At 45.2% G+C, this 25,338-nt stretch overlaps 1 protein-coding gene across 1 annotated transcript; it reads right to left on the bottom strand.

Annotated features, from left to right (window-relative positions):
- Positions 1 to 10,999: 10,999 nt before the first annotated feature.
- LOC307208945 (uncharacterized protein) lies at positions 11,000 to 25,321 on the bottom strand. The gene is made up of 5 exons (XM_079963996.1): positions 25,163 to 25,321; positions 15,897 to 16,023; positions 15,440 to 15,517; positions 14,928 to 15,011; positions 11,000 to 13,031 (listed from the first exon to the last, which is right to left on the bottom strand). The coding sequence occupies exons 2-5, from the start codon at positions 15,967 to 15,969 to the stop codon at positions 12,358 to 12,360; spliced, it is 909 nt and encodes a 302-aa protein (XP_079820122.1). The 5' UTR covers positions 15,970 to 16,023; positions 25,163 to 25,321; the 3' UTR covers positions 11,000 to 12,357.
- Positions 25,322 to 25,338: the final 17 nt, after the last annotated feature.

The raw sequence follows: 25,338 nt of genomic DNA, 5'->3' as shown, positions 1-25,338 counted from the left end.
CATAATTCAAGCTACAATTGGTGGGGCATGGCCTCCTTGATAAGTTATCATCCTAGCCAGCCCAAGACATTCTGCTGCCTGAGTTGAAAGTCCATGTGGAGAAGGCAAATACAATGGTGTTTGAGGTGACCTCATCCTGCACTGCGCTTGGAAGATAGAGGTAGCTATTGCTGCCACATGGCATCTCATGCCTGAGGTGGTCACCTGACTGCCTAATGGTAAGGCCAGCCTGGTTGTAATTCAATGGTTTCACATCACATCTCCTGGTGATGTCCCTTTGTTGAAGGATGGCTACTTTCAGGTCAGCAATGGAGAAGTTGAGATGTTCTCCTGCTGGTTTCTGAATATTGCCCTATCTGTTCTCAGGTTATTTTGTCCAAACTTCTTGCTTGCGATCCTTCTCTCCGGCCCCTCCCAACATTCGGGGCTGTTTTAGTTTAGAAAAGGGGGGATATGATAGAACTGTGTAATATTATACGCTGCATGGAGAAAGTGGAAGAAGGAGAGAGGTTTTTCTCATAATACTCGAATTCAGGAACCTCAAGTGAAGCTAAATGTTGGGTTGGAGCTTCCCCGAGATTTGGTTTTTAATATTAAAGACTTTCAAAAAGACCGGCAGAGAGGACGTGAGAGAGAATTAAGAGCCTCGGATGTAAGATCTCCAGGCTGATTGCTTTTTGAGACTGATGGACATGTTGGGGACTGAAACCGGGAAGGGGGTATGGGTGGAATAGAAATTGGGAATTTAAAGGGTACATAATTATAACTTGTTTTGTTTTTGTCTCTTTTTTGTTCGCATGAGAGTTGGGAAATTCATGGAAGGGAATTCTGGTCGACCTTAGGGAAATGTTTTAAGAAACATTGATATTGATATATAAGTTTGGATGAGAGTTAAGATTGGATAAAGTAAAAGTGGTTTTTAAAATAAACTAAATTACCTGAATGAGAAGATTAAACAAAAATGAGATGAGGAAATGGATGAAAGAGAGAACGTAAAATAATAACATATTAAAATAAATTATTAAGTTAAAAAAATAAGGTGAAAGGACTTGCTGAAATAAAATTTGAACTTGAATATAGAAATGGGAGGTGTGAGGAGGTCAAGAAAATAAGTAAAGGGAAATTGATTATGTAAGGGATTCAATTTGTTTTTCTTTTTTCTTTTTTAATGATTGTATTTTTCTTTTTTTGTATTTTTGTTTTTGTATTTTTCTTTTCTTGCTTTTTGTGTTGTATTATGTATTTTTTCTTTTTCTTTTTTCTCTGTAATCTTGAAAAGTTTGAATAAATATTAATAAAAAAAAGAAAAGAAAAAAAGTGAAGCTAAATGTTCGAAGATTCAGGACAGGGAAAGGAAAACCTTCACCCAGTACATAGCTGGATGATAGAATTCACTCTCACAAGATGTTCTGATGGCCACCAACTTGGATGATTTTAAAAGAGGGTTAGATAAATTAATGGAGGAAAAGCCTTTCAATGGCTACTAGCAGAATGGCTATCTTCTCCTAATGTATGCTTCTGAATACTTTTTGGTGAGCAGAGAAAATTCTCCACTAGATTCATCTTCACTTCAGGTTTGTTTTTTCATTTTTCCCTGTAACTTAATCACCTCTCTGGGACACACACAGAGATCAGAAAACATTGCTTTTAAATTTCATGGCTAATTTCCTGTTTGGATCGTAGATCCCAAACACCTGCATCTAAGGCCACAGCAGCCTGCTCCCTAGAATTCCTCTCTGGGTTGGTAGTTATGTATTTCCGTTAAATTTAAATGCTACACACAACTGGGTATGCAGGAAGCTTTAAATAAGAAGACTCTTCAGGGTTTAGCTGGGGGAATGTATGCATTTATCAATTGTTAAATTTGCATGCTATAAAACTTTTGCATGCAATGGTGACTTTACCAGATGGTTTCATGTCGTTTTGAGGCATCTAATCATAGCCTGCATTTTTATTGAGGCTTGATCAGGGCCTGTATTTTAAAATGAGCTTAAAGATTTTCAAATGTTCATGCCAGGCAGAAGGCCAGCTGCCTAAGAACCTTGGCAAGATGTTTATTCTCCTGGACAAGGGGGCCCCCTGATTTATAGCAGAAAACAATTCTCAAAGTCAAAGGGAATTACAGGCTGACAGCCAAGGTTACACTGACCCTACATATTACAGAAGATAAAAAAAGAGATAAACATAATTAAGAGTTGATAAATAGTAAAATAAAACCATGTGCCTCCCATTAAACTTGAGCCATATTTTCCTAAGGTTGAAAGGTCAAGAGCAGTGAAAAAGGCAACTGGCTTGGCTGGAGAAGAGGTTTTCTTTCTATCTTATTTTGAGGCTGTAAAATGTTCCTTCCTTTTTTACTTTGAAAAGGTTTATTCTTCTAAAAAGCTATCTATGTTATGTATTAAATATATTGGCCTAAATGTAATTATGCAAAGGAATTAGAAGCTAAGAAATGTTAAATCCTTATGCTAGATTCTTATTTCATATAGTTGGAAGAGATCACAGGGGCCATCAGCCATCAGCCCAGCCCCCCTGCCAAGCAGGAAACATCATTAGAGCACACATATGGTTTGTTTAAAGACCTCCAAGAGAAGGAGATCTTTCAATGATGATGTGAACTCAAGATCCTTGACATCTGTTTAAGATAAAAATTTAAGATTAAACCATCTGTTTTGGAGGGCAATAGGGCGAGGTGAGCTGGTAATTAAGGTTCCTTGTTGAGACACATGTAAGATATATTACTACTTATTTGTCATTTATAGATAGAAGAATATATATCTTTTTGTTTCCCATAAAAGGGCAAGAGGAAATGGGTGTATCTTTTGTGATTGGTTCTAGCAAACAGCCAATAGGAATTTCAACCAGGCTGATTGGACAGAGGCAGCCACAGGAGGAGCAAGGGGGCTGGATTAAGGAAATATAAGTGCTGGCCAGAATGGCAGGAGGCCAGGCCAGAGCTTGGTAACCATATACCACTGTGCCTCATATTTATTTGTCTGACAAATAAATTATTATTTTAATTTCTCTATTGCTGCGTTGAATATTTCATTCCAGCTAAGCGTTAACCACAAGCAGGGTGCTACAGTTTCTTTTGCAGATGATGTTCTAATGTGATCAAGCCCTACTATGAGTAGACCCATTGGATTTAATGAATCTAGGTTAGTCAGGCAGACTGGCCATTCTTACATTCTTATGAATATTACCCTCCTAATGCTTCTTACAGTAGTTCCCTAAGCTGTGATATTCCTTCCCCAGATATATATCTTGTACCTTCCCTGTACAGTTTTGGGCAAATGCTGAAGACACACCTTTTTACCCTGGGCTTCTGCTGAAATGGTTAAAGTAAATATTACAATTTGATTTCAGCCTCTGGTCACAACCCTGTGGGGCAAATTTAGGACCTTACTTTCATCTAGTACCAAAAGCAAATGTTCTGTATATTTTACTGGGAAATACTAGCATTGAATGTTTCTGAGAACCACAACACTCTGCCCACGTTCACTGTCAAACGCTGCCCTGCTCTCCTGTCTCCCTCCTTTGAAAATGCATTTACAAGTTAGCTTTATAATAATCTCCTGGCTCAGCAACCCTCTTATTAGTGATGAAGAAGCAGGGAACGCTGGTCTAATCAGACGGGCACTGGGGAGAGCCAATGGAATAGAGTGCTGAGAGGAGAGAGCCAATCAGGAAGCAGGGCCCCTAAGGCCCGTCCTCCGTGCTCTGAGGAGGATTTTTGGAGGGAAAATCCTGAGGGAAGGGTTCGGTTCTCCCTACGCTGAACTGGGCCTGGGCTAAAGGAACTGAACTGAATTGAACAGATGTGTGTGAAATACCAACACTTTTAATACAAGATTTTGAAAAGAATGTATTTCAAGATCTTGAAAGAACATCTCCAGTGATCGTAACACAAGGAGATTGTGTAGAAATGGCCTGCCCCCCCCCCCAACCAAATACAGTGGTACCTCGGGTTAAGTACTTAATTCATTCCAGAGGTCTGTTCTTAACCTGAAACTGTTCTTAACCCAAAGCACCACTTTAGCTAATGGGGCCTCCTGCTGCCGCTGTGCCGCCGGAGCACGATTTCTGTTCTCATCCTGAAGCAAAGCTCTTAACCCAAGGTAATATTTCTGGGTTAGCGGAGTCTCTAACCTGAAGCGTATGTAACCTGAGGTACCACTGTATTTCAATGTCTCCATGGCATGTCTGCTATTTGCACTCTAGGGTCCATGTCCAATTTGACAGGACTCGCTCTGGATTAGATCGACAGAGGACGCTGTGGCGATTGCCCTCCATGCCGTTCTTGCACATTTGGAGCAGCGGGGGGGTTATGCCAGACTGCTTTTTTTAGATTTCAGCTCGGCATTTAATACCATTCTACCACAACGTCTGATGTCTAAACTGGAAGATCTGGGGCTTCCGTTATCACTTTGTGGGTGGATATTGGACTTTCTGTCAGACCGCCCCCAGAGGGTTCGGCTGGGCCCTTATACCTCTAATACGCTTAAGACTAACACAGGAACACCACAGGGATGCGTACTTAGTCCGCTCCTTTATATTCTCTACACGTGCGATTGTGTCGCTGCTCACCCTAGTAATAGGGTTGTCAAATTTGCAGATGACACAACTGTGATTGGGCTCATCTCTGAAAGGGAGGGTGAAACGGACTATAGAGATGAGGTGGAGCGGCTGACAGAGTGGTGCAGAGCTAACAACTTGCTCATAAATACAAGGAAGACAAAGGAGCTTGTGGTGGACTTCAGGAGACAGAAGAGCAATGTCCAGCCACTTTTGATTGATGGGGTCTGTGTGGAGAGGGTAACAACGTTCAGATTTTTGGGTATTGAATTACAAGAGGATCTGTCCTGGAGTGTCAACACAAGGGGGCTTGTGAAGAAGGCGCCGCAGAGACTGTACTTTTTGAGAATCCTAAGGAAAAACCATCTTCCGCAGAAACTGCTGCTTGCCTTCTATCACTGCGCCACTGAGAGCGTGCTCACTTATGGCTTATGTGTGTGGTACGGAAGCTGTACTACCCAGGACAGGATGGGGTTGTGCAGAGTTGTTAAGGCAGCAGAGAGCATTGTTGGCTGCCCACTCTCCACCTTAGAGCAGATCTATGCCACAAAGTGCCATAGGAAGGTACTGGACATAGTAAAAGATCCATCGCATCCTGGTCACTGTCTCTTCGAGCTCCTGCCGGCGGGACGGAGATACAGGACGATGAAGACAAGAACGAGCCGTCTCAAGAGCAGCTTCTTCTCCAGAGCGATCTCGGCCCTGAATGGGAAACCTGGACTTTGAAAGTCATCTAATCTCCCTTGCTGTATTATACTGTATTGTTTTAATTAGTGTTTTTATAGTTGTTCTGATTTTGTGTGGAGTGCCCTACCTGGGTGGATGGAGCAGCCAAGTAATTTTCGTTGTCCCCGAGAGGGGGCAATGACAATAAATATTATTATTATTATTATTATTATTATTATTAGGCTGACAGAGAGGGAGTTGGGGGGGGGGCAGCTATGGAAAAGGTTAGCTCCTGGAGTGTGGTGGGTCTGGATGCTTTTGTGGCTGCTCTGGAGGTGGGGTTCATTTGTCACTTGAACATGAAAGTATGGGAATCTGTCCTAGAAAAATGGACATATAAACAGTTTCTGGGGTGCGAAAATGTTTGGTGCTGGGCTTCCGGCCCCACCTGCCTTAATGGAGGCTGCCCCCATGACAGCGGGGGATCGTCAGTGAACGAAAAACAAGGATGACAGAGGGCAAATCATGCTTGCAAATTTCTTCCAGGGACGGGGGTAACGCGCTTCACTCGCAATTCGATAAACAACTACCTGACATTCAGAAGACATCTTAAGGTTCAGGGAAGTTTTTAACGTGTGATATTTTACTGTATTTTTGGTTTCTATGGAAGCCGCCCAGAGTGGGCGGGGTATAAATAATAAATAATAAATTATTATTATTATTATTATTATTACCTGGCTCTCGCTCTGGCATGGAATTTGGCTGCTATTGGGGGTATATTGGAAAAGTAATTTTAAAAAATATTTTTTTAAAAAATCTTCAGTATGATTTTGTTGTTTATGTTAAAAATGCAGAACATAACCAATTCCCTGCTCCCTGGGCTATAAATGGCTGTACAATAAAATAGGAAAACATGCACAGCTTCGTGAGCAAAGGTTCAGTGGAAATGCAGCTATTCCCTCTGGAAATGGTGGTCTTGTATTTTTATAGTGAATGAGGCCATTGATATATCTGGCTCTGGACTCTCCACCCCACAGGTATCTGGTTGACCACTGTGAGAATAGGATGCTAGACAAGATGGGCCATTGGCCTAATCCAGAAGGGTCTTTTTGTGCTATTATGCTGTTAAATCTCTGAGAAATTATTATTAAATTTGTATACCACCCTTCATCTGTAGATCTCAGGACAGTAGATTTCAGAAAGAGTCTCTAAACATACATTTTAATTCCTGTGTCCAGTGTTTTGTTTTTTTGGGGGGGCATATTAACCCATATTTTAGGGCTCTTCAAATATGAAATGTTTTTGCTGCCAAAATACTATCACAATTGTTATATGGTTCCCAGATCTGCAGCTTTAAAGACTTTTAGAGGCATTCCAAACTAAGTTTTTCCGCAGCCTGCTGGGGATCCCCTCTTGCGTATCCAACATAGCGGTCTGGTTGGAGGTTGGGCAAATTCTTATCAGTACTCGGATGTGGCTATTGAAGATCCATTATTGGCTAAAGCTTATTTTCTTCCCGGTTGGGCTGGCACCTTTAACCTTATTAGACACCTACCAATCCAGATGGAAAGCTACACTGCTGGAAAAGCTTAAAGGCTTGGGGATCCCACAGCAGACTTTGATAGTGACAGGCTTCGAGAAAGCCAGGACTACAATTCGCCAGCGTATCTGGGACGTAGAATTACAATGCCACATGAGCGAAATGATCAAACATCCAGCAATAAGGGAGCATGGGAGAGGTTTCTCTCCAGCTAACTATCTGTCAGGTCTTCAGGTACCCAAATACAGACGGTCTTTTACCCTCGCCAGATTTAACGTTCTTCCTTCTGCCTTACTTCAGGGCAGATTTGAGGGTAAACCTTACACAGCACGGGTCTGTCCTTGTGGTTCGTTGGAAGTTGAAACTGCCTCACATGTACTATTACGTTGTCGTCTTTATGAGGATATACGTTTGACTTTTATTACACCTGTTTTGCAAAAGTCCAGGAAAGAATTGGAATACCATAGTTTAAAACTTGTTAGAGGACAAGAATCCCAAGACTACATTAAATGTAGCTAAATTCTGTGCGTCTGCAATCAACCGCAGGAAGCAAGTGGTATCCCATAATGTTCAAACCCCTAAATGTTAATTACTGGGGACACGCTAACAATTAATTTTAATTTTTATATTTAGAGCCTTGTTATATTCATATTGTCCCTTGTATTTCTGATATTTTTATGATCTGTGATATTGTGTGTGTGATGCCGGTCTGTGACCGTGTTAATAAATTCATTCATTCATTATGGAAGGAGTGACCTTTCAGGAGAATCTCTTGGATTAACACTTCCAGAAGGCATGTGATATTCTTTTGTTTTGCTTCAAATTTACAAGTGATTGTAGAATTGTAGAGTTGGAAGGGACCCTGAGGGTCATCTAATTCAGCCCCCTGCAAAGCAGGAATATGCATGTAGCCTGTACAGGGATAGAACCCACAACCTTGCCGTTATCAACACCACGCTCTAAGCAACTGATCTGGTAAGAAATCCAGAAGGGAGGTTGGCATCAGTGGAGTCAGCAGTCAATGGGCTTAGCAAGCACTGTTGCAAATTGGACCTTTCCCTTACCTTTCTGGACCAAAATGGAACTTCCTTTCTTCAATGCAGGCTACCATTCTGATAGCAAAAGCTGTGTTTAAAAGGGGTGCTTTGTAACTCACGTTAAATGAAGTGTGACGGGTTTTTGTTCTTCTTTGAATGCATGATTTTGGATTTATGCAAACCTGAATTGTTTTATCATATTCTGGAGCACCTAGCAAACCACTGGCAACACTGGCAGGAAAAACTTCAAGATTCAGATGTGAATGGCAGTTGGAATTACCATTCACCATACAAGGTGATGAGCAGACTGAGTTTCTGTTTGTATGTACTTGATTGCACAAGTGGAGCCTCCAGCAAAAAGGTTGCAGTATAGAGCGCTCCTGACAGCCATGCCCCTTTCCAGTATGCTCCATTCCATTTCCCCTCCCATCTTCCCAATTACCCTAAACCACTCAGTGTTCTGTGGGCAGCAAGTGCATTCCCTGGCGCCAGTTAGGACCTTTCTACTACTACCCCTTTGTGTGTTTTACACACAGAAAGATCACTTCTTGACAAAAGAGTTCCCTTGGTATGCTGCATATTTTTTAGGACCCACCTTATTTCTGTCATTTTAAGTTGTTTCAAACTGTTTTTAATACTGTACCCCAGAGTCGCCCGCGACTGGACTTAACTGTTAGGGGTCTTTTAAGGTAAAGGTAATGGTAAAGGTACCCCTGCCCGTACGGGCCAGTCTTGACAGACTCTGGGGTTGTGCGCCCATCTCACTTAAGAGGCCAGGGGCCAGCGCTGTCCGGAGACACTTCCGGGTCACGTGGCCAGCGTGACATCGCTGCTCTGGCGAGCCAGAGCCGCACACGGAAACGCCGTTTACCTTCCCGCTGGTAAGCGGTCCCTATTTATCTACTTGCACCCGGAGGTGCTTTCGAACTGCTAGGTTGGCAGGCGCTGGGACCGAGCAGCGGGAGCGCACCCCGCCGCAGGGATTCGAACCGCCGACCTTTCGATCGGCAAGTCCTAGGCGCTGAGGCTTTAACCCACAGCGCCACCTGCGTCCCACTAGGGGTCTTTTACCTGTACCTTAATATTGTATCTTAGTACAGTGGTACCTCTGAATGCAAACGGGATCCATTCTGGAGAACCCGTTCACATCCTGAAGCAAACGTAACACGCGACTGCACATCACGTTTCACAGACACTCCTTTACCCTGGCCAGATTTAACGTTCTGCCCTCTGCCCTGCTGTTAGGCACATATGAGGGCAAACCATATGAGTCACGTGTTTGCCCATGTGGCTCATCGGAAGTGGAAACAAGTTTGCATGTATTGCTGCACTGTAGTTATTACGAGGATCTACGCCTGACCTTTATTGCCCCAGTTCTACAAAAGCTTAAAAATGAACCAGAACTCCAATGTATGAGAGCCTTGGTAGAAGCTAAGGTTCCTGAAATCACGATCAATGCTGCTAAATTCTGTGTAGCCACTATTAGGCGCAGGAAACAAGAGCTTTCCAATGTCAACATGCAGGCGAAGGCAAATACTTAATTTTATTCATGCTGTCTAATTTTAAATTGTTGTTATGGCCTAATCTGTATTGAAATTGTCCTTTGTTTTCTCCGGTGTTATGTTTCGATGACTAGCTGTACGAGTTAATCTGGTCTGTGACCGTTTAATAAAATTTGATTTGATTTGAACATAGAGTGGTACCTCAAGTTAAGTACTTAATTTGTTTCGGAGGTCTGTTCTTAACCTGAAACTGTTCTTAACCTGAAGCACCACTTTAGCTAATGGGGCCTCCCGCTGCTGCACGATTTCTGTTCTCATCCTGAAGCAAAGTTCTTAACCCGAGGTACTATTTCTGGGTTAGCGGAGTCTCTAACCTGAAGCGTCTGTAACCTGAAGTGTATGTAACCAGAGGTACCACTGTACAGCCTTCAGCTGTACTTGAGGGTCAACGGCAAAAAATTCCGCTGGAAAAACGGAAATGGAAGTATTGAGTACCTGTGGAAATGGAAGTATTAAGTCAGTGGCTCGATACTTCCTTCCTATAAAGTGCTTGTGGCTTCCACTTTATAAAGATTTGAGGAGTGAGGTTATTAACCCTCTATAATCGCCCATGCCGGGTCACTCAACCACTGCTACAGTGTCCTTTCTCCTAGGAGATCAAGATGATCAGTTGACAGCAAAAACTGCAAGGATTTCAGCAGGAGCAATTAGAATAAGATCTATTATTTGATTATTGATGTAAACCCACAAAATGTGTTTTCTATAGTTAAGCTTTTATCTCTACAGTGGTGCCTTGCAAGACGAAATTAATTCGTTCTGCGAGTTGCTTCGTCTTGCGGAGCGTGGATTGCCAGGGTATTAACGGTTTTACAAAAAAGGAAGCAAATCCGCAAGACGTTTTCGTCTTGCAAAGCAAGCCCATAGGGAGATTTGTCTTGCGAAGCACTTCAAAAAACGGAAAACCCTTTCGTCTAGCGAGTTTTTCGTCTTGCGAGGCATTCGTCTTGCGGGGCACCACTGTATCTTCAGTACATTTTATCTTATTTTATTGCTATGGCTAGTGGCTGATGCAAATAAAGATTCTTCTTCTGAGACAGAACTATCAGTCTTACCTGCGAAGGGGATTATCTGTGTGCATGTATGTCTGCTGTCCTACTTCTCCCATTTTAATTTTTACCCGTCTGCCTACAGGTTCATTGTTAGGCCAAACACAGTTCTTGTCATCAGAGTCTGTCATTGTTTCCCCCCCTGACTTTCCATTCTCTTTGTGTTGTGTCTTCCTTTAATGTCTCGACGGGCAATCGAAACAAGTCCTCATGGGAGTGTGTGGCAAAAACCTTCATCTGAGTAGCCATTTTGTAAGTCCCCATGCTTCTTTGCCACAAAATTTGTCTCGAATGCTGCAGAGCGTTTGCAGCAGGGGATAGTGACTAGAGAGAAATTTCAGGAGCAGCTAATGGAATGAGGTGGGGGAAACAATCTGCAAGATTCTCAATCATGCAGGAAAATGCCACAGATATACACAACAACCTTTTGTGTGGTGGCCTTTCCGTTACCTATTAGACAGGTACTGTTTCTGTTGCCTTCCCAGCCTCTACCAAACACTTTCCATCGTAAACAAACCTTTTAAATTGGAGATTTTTATTCCCAGCCCGCCCCTGTATTGCAACTGTTGAAACTCTTTTTAATATATATTTATTTATTTTATTTACATCTCGCCTTTCTCCCAGTGCAGGACCCAAGGCGTCTCACAGCGGAAATTGAAACAGATACAACAAAAAGCACACTATATGGATATTTAAAAGCAATTCAGTAAGTGACCCGATTAAAAACAGCGATGAAAACCATTTAAAAGCATTGCTTTCCCCAAAAGGTCTGTTTCTTCTTAAAACATGGAATTGGTTTTAATTGTTTTATATATAACGTGTTTGTTTGTTTTTTTACACTTTTCATGTTTGATAGTTGAAAACTTTTATTTTATATTGGTCTGTTTTATTGTTGTAATTATTGTTTTGTTGTTATTTTCTGTAACCCTGCCTGGGAGCTTATGGTAAAAGGTGGGTAAGAAATCTAACGAATAAACAAATGAAACAAAGCCCCTCCCCCAACCTTGCAGAAGAAACCCCGTTATGTCCAAGAGGAGCTTTTGCCACGCTCCAGGCATTTACATCATTTGTCCTTTGCAGACTCTTTGATGTGAAGCTCTTTTCATATTCTAGGCAATTTCAATCCCGACGTGAAATCCAGTTGTGGATTCTTTCATGGGAAGGAAGGTTGCAACTCCAAGACTTTTTCCACACTCCGTGCACTTAAAATGGCTTCTCCCCTGTGTGCCTTCTTTGGTATACTGTAAAGGCAGTCACTTACAGTATAACTCACTCTGAAGCTTTCCCCCACACTAAATACATTTAAAATGGTTCCACCCCTTTGTGAGTTCTTTGATGTACATTAAGGGCGGTGGTGCAGCTGAAGCTATTCTTGGGGTTGGTTCAGAGGATGCAGCCAACTTCAAGGTGTTGGTACTAATATATAAGACCCTATACAATTCGGGACCAGGTTACTCAAGAGACCGCCTTATCCCTTACACACCCAGCAGATATTGCTGTGGTCTGCAGGAGCTTCTCCTGTTGAGTCCCAAAAATCTCAGAAGCCTGCTCTGCGATAACTCAGAGATGGGCTTTTAGTGTGGCTGCCACCGTCCTGTGGAATAGCATTCTCGTTGAGATATGACAGGCACCCATGGTCTGCACTTTCTGGAAACAGCTGAAGACATTTTTGCTCCAATAGAGTTTTGCCAGCTGGAGAAATGGAGTCCTTGCCATGACTGTCCAGTTGGTAAAGGTTTTAGTCTTGTTTTAAATGGATTTGGGGTTTTTTGGTGGTTTTAACTGTTTGCCATTATCTTATGTGTAAATTGCCTTGAGACGGTGGTTTAGAAAGCGATTAATAAATCAACAGTGGCAGCAGTAATAATAATACTAAGAAGAATAATAAGAAGAATAAGCGTAATTAAATGCTTTCTCCCCTGTGTGGATTCTTAGATGGCCAGTAAAGCCACCACTCTGGCTGAAGCTTTTTCGCTCTCCATGCATTTAAATGGTTTCTCTCCCGTGTGGGTTCTTTGATGTACTGTAAGGCTGCTGCGCACGCTGAAGCTCTTCCCACACTCCATGCACTTGAACGGCTTCTCCCCCGTGTGGGTTCTTCGGTGTTTGGTAAGGTGATGACTCCGCCTGAAGTTCTTCCCACACTCCAGGCATTTGAACGGTTTCTCCCCTGTGTGAGTTCTTTGATGAGAGGCAAGGTTACCGCACTGGCTAAAGCACATCCCGCACTCCATGCACTTGAACGGCTTCTCCCCTGTGTGAGTTCTCCGATGAGCAGTAAGGTTGCCGCTTTGACTGAAGGTCTTCCCGCATTCCATGCATTTAAAGGGCTTCTTGCCGGTGTGTGTCCTTTCGTGCAAAGCAAGGCTGCTGCTCACTCTAAACCCCTTTCCACACTGCATGCATTTAAAGGATTTCTCCCCACTGTGCGTTCTTTGATGCAAACCCTGAGAAGTAGAGGGTTTCTTCACCCCGTGCTTTGCCAGGTTTCTTTCCGGCGTTTTTGACCCCTCACTTTCCCCACACATCTCTTTTTCTGCTTCGCACTTGATAGTTGCTGCCATCTGTTGTTCCCTGTAAATTTCATTGGCCTGCCCGGCATCTGCTGGGGGTGGGAAGGGGAAGGGAAACACATTTGAAAAGCAAAGGATCTCATCATTGATCAAGTCCAATTAGATGTTGCTTAAGATTTTTTGGCATCTCTACAATTTTCCCTCTTTCTCTTCTTTTCCCCTGCTGAAATCAAGGCTGCTTTCCTTATATGCAACAGTCTCAGACAGCCACCTCAATTCCTTTCTGATCCATAGATCACTTGATGTCACTAATCTGCCTGCCCTCGACCCCTTCCGCACTGCAGGAGTGGTATACCGATACCACCAAATTTCAAACCCTCATAACTCAAAAATGGGATGAGATGAAAAAAATTAAAATTTCAGATTTAAACTTAGTTTTTATCATTCAACAAGTGTACAAAATATTAAGAAAACTGGATGACATGGGGTAAAAAAACTGGATCACTTGATATTCATATAAAACTTCAGAGCATTAGGTCCAGTTGTGGACGACTCTGGGGTTGTGGTGCTCATCTCGCCTTACTGGCCGAGGGAGCCGGTGTACAGCTTCCGGGTCATGTGGCCAGCATGACTAAGCCGCTTCTGGTGAACCAGAGCAGCGCACGGAAACGCCGTTTACCTTCCCGCCGGAGCGGTACCTATTTATCTACTTGCACTTTGACGTGCTTTCGAACTGCTAGGTTGGCAGGAGCAGGGACCGAGCAACAGGAGCTCACCCCATCGCGGGGATTCGAACCACTGACCTTCTGATCGGCAAGTCCTAGGCTCTGTGGTTTAACCCACAGTGCTACCCATGTCCCTACAATTGTACATAAAATTGCACATAAAACCGGGCAATTAAAAAGAAATAAAGAAGTTAAAAACAGACATCAATTAACCATTTTGCGAAGATGTATTCTTAATCACTTGCCGAGGCCTGGTGGAATAGAAAAGTTTTCAGCAGGCATTTAAAAGCTGAAACAGAAGGCACCTGCTGAATCTCTATTGGCAGAGTATTCCACAATGAAGGCTCGGATTCTTTTTGTTGTCATGTGACCCTCACCAATTTGAGGAACGATTAATGACACTTCTGTTGATGATCTCAGTGATCAAGGTGAGATACAAGGGTTCAAGTGGTCCCTGAGGTAACCGGGACTTAAGTTGTTTTGGGCTTTGTAAAATAATACAAGGACCTTGAACCTGGCTCAGCAGCAGATGGGCAGCCACTGCAGATGTTTTCACCATGGTGCTGCACCGGTTGGAGCTTCTAAACCAGTATCAAAGCAAGCCCCATATAGGGCACATTGCAGTAATCCAGCCTGGAGGCTATCTAAGCACAGACCACAATGGTCAGGCTACCCCTGTGCAAGAATGGCTGCAGTCAGCAAACCGGATGGATCTGGTAAAAAGCACTTCTAGCCACAAAGGGCACTAGGGCCTCTAGTGACAGAAATGCAATAAGAAGAGGGTTTGAGGGGAAATATGAAGTGCGGCAAGGCTGTGGAAGAGGCCATAGCGGGCACAGCTCATTGCTCCGTGGTTCCTATAAATTTCAGCTGTGGTCAAAACAGCTGGCCGGATACAAATAAAGGAACGCAGGAAGCTGATTTGCATGGTCCAGGGAACGCAGTACAGTGGTACCTTTAGTTGCGGACTTAATCCGTTTCGGGGTGCCATTCTAAACCAGGCATAGGCAAACTCGGCCCTCCAGATGTTGTGGGACTACAACTCCCATGATCCCTAGCTAACAGGACCAGTGGTCAGGGATGATGGGAACTGTAGTCCCAAAACATCTGGAGGGCCGAGTTTGCCTATGCCTGCTCTAAACTATATGGGGAATTCCTCACCGGTTAACTAACAGCTGGCTTTGCATTTCACTGGCAACCTTAGCCACTGATATGGCATCACGGTTTTGTTCCCAAGATATCTCCTGTTTTCAAAATCCGTACCTGCAGACCTCTCCCCTTCATTAGAGCCCCGTCCAAGTGGATCTCGTCCTTGCAGCCAGGAGATGAAGTGCGGCTTGGAAATTTCTTTAAAATAAACAGACAGGCTTGTTGGTCCACCCGACACTTCTCACAGGTGCTCCCTATACATCCGTGGCACTGTGGAAGCCAATCTAGCTAGTTTAATTTTGGGAATATCTCAGCAGATGGAGGGGAAACTTCAGCCTGGAGACTATCCCTTCTCTGTTATCCAAAGAGCCCTGCTGGATTAGACCAAAGGCCTATAGCCCAGCTTCCTCATCACCCCTCTGTAACTTTTGCTCCCTTGGTTCCAAAGACAGCAAATAGCCATCATGGCACCCTGGGAGAAAGGATGGGATTGAAATTTAATGAATGAACGGTAGCCGCCATTGAGAACTTTGTTCTTAAACCCCTTTTAAAGCCGTCCACTAGGAGAACACGCAGCCTGATGGGACAATCTCTCCTGGATGATTATTACACAGCTAAGTATCTACCTGCTGATGTCTCCCTGTTTTTGGGTTCCTGGATAAATGGATATTCTCCTCCTCCCCAACAGGAAGTGAAGTTTGGTTCTACCAAGGAAACAGACAAGACTAGTTAGTTTGGTTCGCACTCAGCCATTCCAGATCGAGCCTTCTGAAGGTTACGAAGGGTTATAATTCTTCACCACCTGAATTGAAGAGGCCTGTATGGTCCCAGCAGCACCGGTCAGGCACGGACTGTCTCAAGACAGACGGATGCCAACAAAATCACACTAGGATTAAATCACAGAGTATTGTTATGTTATCTAGGACCCATCGGGCATGAATCAATAGCACCACCAGTTTAGAGGCGTCACTCAGATTCTGCAAGCTGAGATGATAACCGAAAAGAGAGCACGGGGAAGAATGGAACAATAGTAAATTCGTACCTTCACCATCAATGGGTCAAGAGGGAAAACGGTGCCCTTACCTAGAGAGGCCACCGTCTCATAATTCCTCTCCATGACTTCCCGCTGCAGAGCTCTTTGGCTGGGATCCATCATAGCCCATTCCCCCACCGTGAAGCACACAGCCACCTCCCTGAAGGTCGCCAGACCCTGGAGGAAGAGGAGGAGAAAACATACGTAGGAAAAAGAAGGCACATTTTATCATGTGTGGTGGAAGTGTAAAGTACAGTGATACCTTTGGTTGCGAACGGGATCCGTTCCGGAGGCCCATTCGCAACATGAAAAGAGTGCAACCCGCAGCGGCGCTCTGCGCACACACGGATTGCGATTCGCCACTTCTGCGCATGACATCATTTTGCGCTTCTGCGCATGCGTGAGCGGCAAAACCCAGAAGTAACCCTTTCCGGTACTTCCAGGTCGCCGCGGGATGTAACCTGAAAGAATGTAACATGAAGCGGACGTAACATGAGTTATGACTGTAATAAAAGAATTTTGGGAAATGATATATGAGTTCAAAAAATATTTAAAATAACCTTTTCTAAAAAAAACCAAAGCCTTCCTTTTAGGTGCCTAAATCCCAAGGGAGCAGAAAAGACTATTTATGTATGTGACCATAGCTGGGCAGATGTTATTGGCCCAGAGATGGAAGGAAGATAAATTCCCTACCAGAGAAGAATGGCAGGAGGAAAGGACCCACAAAGTGGAGGAGGGAAGCCCAGGAGATTCTTTGGAATCTTGTTTCTATGTTGGATGTGTGACTTTAAAATTTTAATCTGGAAAACCAAATAAATAAATAAATCGACAAACAGCCTTCTCACAGCGCACATTTAAAAGTATGGAAGTTACTCCCCCAGGAGGAAGATGGGTACCAACTTGGACATCTTTAAAAGAGGATTAGATCAATTCATGGAGGTTAAAGTAGATACTGGTCACGATGGCTATGGTCCGCCCCCATCATGGGAGGCAGCAATGTTCTGAATAGCATTTGCTAGGAGCCCCAGGAGGCGAAAGAGTGCTCTTAGGAAGGCATCCTGCTTGCAAGTTTCCCACAGGCATCTGATTGGCCACTGTGAGAAGAGGATGCCGGACTAGAGGGGCAACTGGCCAGATCCCACCAGGGATCCTGTTCCAGGGATCCTGGAAACTTACAGGTTAGATAATTCAAAACTCTGAAGGTGGGACTCAAAAGAGAAGACGCCTTCTTGTGCTTAAGTCATGTATTTTATAGGTTCAAAACTCTTTTAGATCCAGCTTCTATACTGTCAAGCTTTTAGGCTTTGTGATTGATTGATTGATTGATTGATTGATTGATTATTATTACAGTGGTACCTCTGGTTGTGAAAGGGATCCGTTCCGGAGGCCCGTTCGCAACATGAGCAGAACGCAACCCGCGTCTGCGCGTGTTGCAATTCGCCGCTTCTGCGCATGACATCATTTTGCGCATCTGCGCATGCGCGAGTGGCAAAACCCAGAAGTAACCCTTTCCGGTACTTCTGGGTCGCCACGGGATGCAACCTGAAGCAAACGTAACATGAGGTATGACTGTATTATAAATTGAATTTATATACCACCCTATACCTGGGGGTCTCAGGACATTTCAAAGAATAAAATCCATATGTATGAAGTCATGTAAACTGTCATTTTTCATAATCTCAGCTAAGTCAATGTCTCCGAGATCCTACTCCTGGTCGGAAACTAGTTCTCTGACACCTGAATTTAATTTTTAACCTATTTTACCTTATTCATCCCAGGAGGGAGATTTATTCCGAACCAGACTCACCACAGCTCTTCTTGACTCCCCCCCCCCCGCCCCATTACCATCTGTTTGAAAACCACCTTTTTATTTTAAGTGCCAACCGTCTGGTTCCATCCTGGTTCAAGTGGATAGTGCATATTTTACGAAAACTGCTTAGAGGCTTTTACACAGCAATTCTGCTTAATAATATAAAATGGAATTGTTTTACCCAGGCCTGTGGCCTGACCCCGTCCCTCCACCAGCACCTTTTCCTTCACAGCATCTATAAATGGGCCCAGATCACCGACAGATCTATTCCCAAGCAGGGACACACACATTTAAGAGGCCCTCCTGCAAACATGGCCATGCCCAAAGAAGAGGCTGGCAGCACCAGCAGAGAAAGAAACTCAGCATCCCTCTGCTGGGCCAATCCTGCAGGAATAAGCCGAGGTCCACCCTGTGGCTTTGATTCCCCACCCCAAACAAATATCATACCTAGAAAAAACGCCCCTTCCCTTCCTTCCACCAAATCCAGCTGAGGAGGCATTTCAGAAATCACAGAATCGCACAGTTGCAAGGGAAACCAAGGGTCATCTAGCCCAGGGGTTAGCAAACGTTTTCAGCAGGGGGTCTGTCCACTGTCCCTCAGACCTTGTGGGGGGGACGGACTATATTGGGGGGAGGGGAATGAACGGATTCCTATGCCCCACACATCACCCAGAGATGCATTTTAAATAAAAGAACACATTCTACTCATGTAAAAACACCAGGCAGGCCCCCCAAATAACCCAGAGATGCATTTTAAATGAAAGGACACATTCTACACGCTGATTCCCGGACCGTCCACGGGCCGGATTTAGAAGGCAATTGGGTTGCATCCGGCCCCCGGGCCTTAGTTTGCCTAGCCCAACCCATAGCTGTCAACTTTTCCCTTTCCTTGCGAGGAATCCTATTCGGAATAAGGGAATTACCTTTTAAAAAAGGGAAACGTTGACACCTATGGCCCAACCCCCTGCAATGGAAGTATCCCAGCTAAATTATCCCTGATAGCTATGCAACCTCTGTTTAAAAACCTTCAGTGTGGTAGAGACCACAACCTCTGGAGGGAGGGTACGGAGAAATGCCGGAGCCATAGCTGTCAGCCATCCCTTTTTTTGCGGGAAATTCCCTTATTCCAGCGCCGTTTCCCGCTGCTGTCCCGGATTGTTAGATATCCCGTAGACAGGCGAGGCTGCTGATCCCTTATTTTCAAATCTGAAAGCTGACAGCTATGGCTGGAGCAGAAAGTCCTTCCCAATGTTATTTATCTACTTCCTCCAGCCAAATCCAGGCAGAGGGAAAGGGACCAGGCACTTTTTCAGCTGGGGGGGGGGGGCACACGGAAGGACTTCCCCCCCCCTCCTCCTCTCTTTGGGGTGCAAACAAAACCAGCCCTCTCCCTCCCCGCAGCCTGCAAATCTGTAAATTCGAGCTCCTGCCGTCGGGACGGAGATACAGGACGATGAAGACAAGAACGAGCCGTCTCAAGAACAGCTTCTTCTCCAGAGCGATCTCGGCCCTGAATGGGAAACCTGGACTTTGAAAGTCATCTAATCTTCCTTGCTGTATTATACTGTGTTGTTTTAATTAGTGTTTTTATAGTTGTTCTGATTTTGGGTGGAGTGCCCTACCTGGGTGGATGGAGCAGCCAAGTAAATTTCGTTGTCCCTGAGAGGGGGCAATGACAATAAAGATATTAATTATTATTATTATTATTATTATTATTATTAAATCTGCTCACCTCCTGAAAGGCTGTTTCCTATTATTATTATTATTATTATTATTATTATTATTAAATCTGCTCACCTCCTGAAAGGCTGTTTCCTATTATTATTATTATTATTATTATTATTATTATATCTTCCCACCTCCTGAAAGGCTGTTTCCTATTATTATTATTATTATTATTATTAAATCTGCTCACCTCCTGAAAGGCTGTTTCCTATTATTATTATTATTATTATTATTATTAAATCTGCTCACCTCCTGAAAGGCTGTTTCCTATTATTATTATTATTATTATTATTATTATTAAATCTGCTCACCTCCTGAAAGGCTGTTTCCTATTATTATTATTATTATTATTATTATTAAATCTTCCCACCTCCTGAAAGGCTGTTTCCTATAATAATAATAATAATAATAATAATAATAATAGGAAACAGCCTTTCAGGAGGTGGGAAGATTTAATAATAATAATAATAATAATAATAATAATAATAATTAAATCTTCCCACCTCCTGAAAGGCTGTTTCCTAGGAAAAACAGGAAGCTGTTTGATGGACCATGGGTCCATTTTGCCCAGGGCTGTCAACAGCTGCAGCGGCCCCGGGTTTCAGGAAGCGAGTCTCCCCCACCCTCCTGAAAGCAACAGTCTTGCCCCCCCCCACCTCCCCTCTTCCTTACCCTTTGAGGAATCTGGCCGCCTTCCTCCCCGCGCTGCCTATCCTATCCCAACCTCCCCCGCCTTTTTTAGCAACCTCCTTCCTCTCCCTTAGGAGCCCATAGGCGCCTGCCTCTCTGCAGCTGGCAAAACCAGCACAGCAACACACACACACACACAGACACACACAAGCCCTGTGCACAACCCCACCCACCGCAAAGAGCTTCCCCGCCCCCGCCCCAAATGACATGAAACAGCCCCAGCTGCACGTCCCCTGGTTTCGACCTGCAAGCTTGCAAAGGCGCTTTTGCAACCCGGCCAAGGTGCGCTTTTGCAAAGGGATCGGCCTGCCTGCGGATCCCAGGGGGGGAGGAGGAAGCGGGCAGGGCGGATCTCTTCCTCTCCTCGACGCCCCCGCACCCGAAAGCAGATCCCCACCCGCAGCAAGACAACCTGCCCCCCCCAAAGACTTTGCACCTCCTTGTCCTCCCGACTCTCCAGGACTGCTTCTCTTCCCGGAATAGGCAAGGGAAATGGGGGTGCCCTCTTCCCCCTTCGAGGCTGCCTCTCCTCCTCCTCCTCCTTTTTTTATATAAAAAAATAATAATTAAAAAAAAATTCCCAACTTCCTGCCTCTCTAGGAAGCTCGTTTTTACCGTTTGGAGGACTGAGTGGCAGAAGGCACCTCCCCCACCCCACCCCTCCCTTCCCTCCCCCGCCAGTTCTTGCAAGGGAAGGGGGTTCCCAGAGGTTTCTTTCTCCGCACCCCGTTGTTAAACGCATTAAATCACGGAATTGGAAGGGTCCAACCGCCTGCAATGCAAAAATATGCAGCTTTATCATATGGGGATCGAACCTGCGACGCTGGTGTAGTCAGCACAAAGCTCTGACCAGCTGAGCTATCCAGAAGGCACCCTTATCTGTGCTGCTGTTGCTTCTAAGTTTTTAAAAAAGTAATTCAATTTTGCAAATTGCAGTGTTGTTGTTGTTTAGTCGTTTAGTCGTGTCCGACTCTAAGGACATCAAAAACAAGCCTTCGCAGATCTCTCCTGTGTCCTTGTTAAGGTATTTGGTTGGAAAGAAGGGATCCGTGGCTCAGTGGTACAGCCTTGCATGCGGAAAGCCTCGGCTTGAATTCTCAACTGCATCCCCAAGAAGGGCTGGGAAAGACCCCCCCCCCTGCCTAAAAGTCCCCCCCCATGGTTTTCAGTTTGTCCTAGGCCAACAGTGTGACATGGCAGCTAAAAAAGCCAATGCAATTCTGGGCTGCATCAATAGGAGTATAGCATCTAGATCAAGGGAAGTAATAGTGCCACTGTATTCTGCTCTGGTCAGACCTCACCTGGAGTACTGTGTCCAGTTCTGGGCACCACAGTTCAAGAAGGACACTGACAAACTGGAACGTGTCCAGAGGAGGGCAACCAAAATGGTCAAAGGCCTGGAAACGATGCCTTATGAGGAACGGCTAAGGGAGCTGGGCATGTTTAGCCTGGAGAAGAGGAGGTTAAGGGGTGATATGATAGCCATGTTCAAATATATAAAAGGATGTCACATAGAGGACGGAGAAAGGTTGTTTTCTGCTGCTCCGGAGAAGCGGACACAGAGCAATGGTTCTAAACTACAAGAAAGAAGATTCCACCTAAACATTAGGAAGAACTTCCTGACAGTAAGAGCTGTTTGACAGTGGAATTTGCTGCCAAGGAGTGTGGTGGAGTCTCCTTCTTTGGAGGTGTTTAAGCAGAGGCTTGACAACCATATGTCAGGAGTGCTCTGATGGTGTTTCCTGCTTGGCAGGGGGTTGGACTCGATGGCCCTTGTGGTCTCTTCCAACTCTATGATTCTATGATTCTATGATTCTATGATTCTATGATTTCAGTTTGTCCTAGGCTTAGGATTGGCTTTGCCCTTGCCCTTCCGCTTTCCCCAGGAAAACCTGCTCTTTAGTAGTAAATCGGAACAACAAATATCCATCATAATTGTCATCTGCTCCGATTCAGCGGTAAAGATTAGGTTTCCCCAGGGGGAAGGCAAGTCTGGAGCTGAGTTATTAGTGTAACCAGGGTTTCCCAAACTTGGGTCTCCGGCTGTTTTTGGACTATGATTCCCATCATCCCTGACCACTGGTCCTGCTAGCTAGGGATGATGGGAGATGTAGTCCAAAAAAGCAGAAGTGTAAAATTACTGAGCTGGATGAACCAAAGTTATAAGGAAGCTCCCTATGTCCTTTGAAGTCAAATAAACAATAAATAAAGCAACTATATACTGTAATATGGATCCTCCCAAAATCCAGCATGGGTAGTTGGGAGACTGCGAACTGTGAAGATGTGATGTGGCCCCTCGCTTTCCACATACTGTGCATTATTTTATTTTCTGCATGACAGTGAGAAGCAGAACATGCTAATACCAATTAGCAATTAAAGCCCCCCCCCCCCAAAAAAAACTTTTCCAGCCTCCAGCTATTGACCTGGTTCCAACCAAGAGGAAATTGAGGAGTTTACGGAGGAGTTTTTTGTGCGAGTGAAAACAGAGAAAAGAACTAAGGGGTCTACTTTTGGGAACAATGCGGTTATTTATTTATATTTAATTTTGTGTAATTCTGCCCCTTCGCCCGCAGATCTCGGGGCAGTTCGCAGCGTGAAAATACACAGCATAAACCACAAAATACAAGAACAAGAACAAACCAACAACCAATAACTCCCCATACACCATCGTATTTTAGAAACGCAACCAAAGTTCAAATCCCAAAAGCTAGAGATGCGTGGAAGTGGGAACATCGTTCTGAGCTACTCTTTGGGGCCTCTGGGAATCTGCCCCCCCCCCCCCGCAAATTTGGCCATATCCGACCAGTCTGGCATTTCCAGCTTTTCCTGTTCTGAGGGTCCCCCCTGCAAACCCCTTTCCCTGGGGAAACAGGGGCTCTGGATCCTAAGAAGAGCCTTTGTGGATCAATCCAATGGCCCATCTTGTCTAGCATCCGGTTCTCACAAGCTGTCAACCAAATTCCCGAAACGGAATCCCATGAGCAGGACAAGCTATCTCTCCTCCTGCGATTTCCAGCAACTGGAATCGGGAAGAATGAGTATCATCATGGTTGGCAGCGATTGATAGGCCTCTCCTCCAAGTTTCTCTCCAATCCTCTTTTAAAGGCCACCAGTCTGGTGGCCTGTCCATTTTCACCTCCTGCGCAAGCGAGTTCCACAGTTAAACCACGCATTGCATGAAACAGTCCTTTATATTTTTATCTGTCCTCCATCTGGCTCCCAGTACATCTCCGAGCACAATTCAAAGTGTTGGTGCTGACCTTTAAAGCCCTAAACGGCCTCGGTCCAGTAGACCTGAAAGAGCATCTGCACCCCCATCGTTCTACCTAGACACTGAGGTCCAGTACCGAGGGCCTTCTGGTGGTTCCCTCCCTGCAAGAAGCCAAGTTGCAGGGAACCAGGCAGAGGGCCTTCTCGGTAGTGGCACCCTCCCTGTGGAACGCCCTCCCACCAGATGTCAAAGAGAAGAACAACTACCAGACTTTTAGAAGACATCTGAAGGCAGCCCTGTTTAGGGAAGCTTTTAATGTCTGATGCATTACAGTGGTACCTCTAGTTGCGAACAGGATCCGTTCTGGAGCCCTGTTCGCAACAGGAGCAGAATGCAGCCCACGTCTGCACATGTGTGGGTCGCAATTCACCGCTTCTGCGCATGACATCATTTTGAAATGCAGCGAAACCCAGAAGTAACCCTTTCCGGAACTTCCGGGTGGCCGCAGGACGCAACCTGAAAAGATTTAACCTGAAGCAAACGTAACAAGAGGTACGACTGTACTGTATTTTAATATTTTGTTGGAAGCCGCCCAGAGTGGCTGGGGAAGCCCAGCCAAATGGGTGGGGTATAAATAATAAATTATTATTATTATTATTATTATTATTATTATTATTATTATTATCTCCCAACATCCAGTTTCGTTGGAGGTCCGCGAATCATGGAATTGGAAGAGACCTTACGGGTCATCTAGTCCAACCCCATGCAACAGTGTGTAAAGGTAAAGGTAAAGGTACCCCTGCCCGTACGGGCCAGTCTTGACAGACTCTGGGGTTGTGCGCCCATCTCACTTAAGAGGCCAGGGGCCAGCGCTGTCCGGAGACACTTCCGGGTCACGTGGCCAGCGTGACATCGCTGCTCTGGCGAGCCAGAGCCGCACACGGAAACGCCGTTTACCTTCCCGCTGGTAAGCGGTCCCTATTTATCTACTTGCACCTGGAGGTGCTTTCGAACTGCTAGGTTGGCAGGCGCTGGGACCGAGCAGCGGGAGCGCACCCCGCCGCAGGGATTCGAACCGCCGACGTTTTGATCAGCAAGCCCTAGGCGCTGAGGCTTTAACCCACAGCGCCACCTAAGCCAATGCAATTCTGGGCTGCATCAATAGGAGTATAGCATCTAGATCAAGGGAAGTAATAGTGCCACTGTATTCTGCTCTGCTCTGACCTCACCTGGAGTACTGTGTCCAGTTCTGGGCACCACCGTTCAAGAAGGACACTGACAAACTGGAACGTGTCCAGAGGAGGGCAACCAAAATGGTCAAAGGCCTGGAAACGATGCCTTATGAGGAACGGCTAAGGGAGCTGGGCATGTTTAGCCTGGAGAAGAGGAGGTTAAGGGGTGATATGATAGCCATGTTCAAATATATAAAAGGATGTCACATAGAGGAGGGAGAAAGGTTGTTTTCTGCTGCTCCAGAGAAGCGGACACGGAGCAATGGATCCAAACTACAAGAAAGAAGATTCCACCTAAACATTAGGAAGAACTTCCTGACAGTAAGAGCTGTTCGACAGTGGGATTTGCTGCCCAGGAGTGTGGTGGAGTCTCCTTCTTTGGAGGTCTTTAAGCAGAGGCTTGACAACCATATGTCAGGAGTGCTCTGATGGTGTTTCCTGCTTGGCAGGGGGTTGGACTCGATGGCCCTTGTGGTCTCTTCCAACTCTGTGATTCTATGATTCTTTTGCCCAACCCGCGACCCTGAGATTAAGAGTCTCCTGCTTGACACGCGGGTCTCTCTAGTGTTAGGAAGAGGGGGGCAGGGAAACCGTGCTGCGCCTTGCACCCACTTTCCCCGCGCCACGACGCGCCGCCTCTTCACTCACCTTCCCTCTGAACTGCAAAGTCCCGAGCGCTGCAAACCTTCCTTCGCAGGGGAGTCCCGCGTCTGCAAAAGCTCGGCCTGCCCTCCGCGCAGTGGCTGGGGGCTGGGGGGAGAGAGAGGGGTGTCCCCCCACTCGCAGAAGGGAATCCGGGAGACCCCGGCCCCACAAATCCCTGG

Source organism: Podarcis cretensis, assembly GCF_951804945.1.
Source record: "Podarcis cretensis genome assembly, chromosome: 2".
NCBI lineage: Eukaryota > Metazoa > Chordata > Lepidosauria > Squamata > Lacertidae > Podarcis > Podarcis cretensis.
Note: the sequence above shows the minus strand (reverse complement) of the source record. Positions and strands in the feature narration are given on the sequence as shown.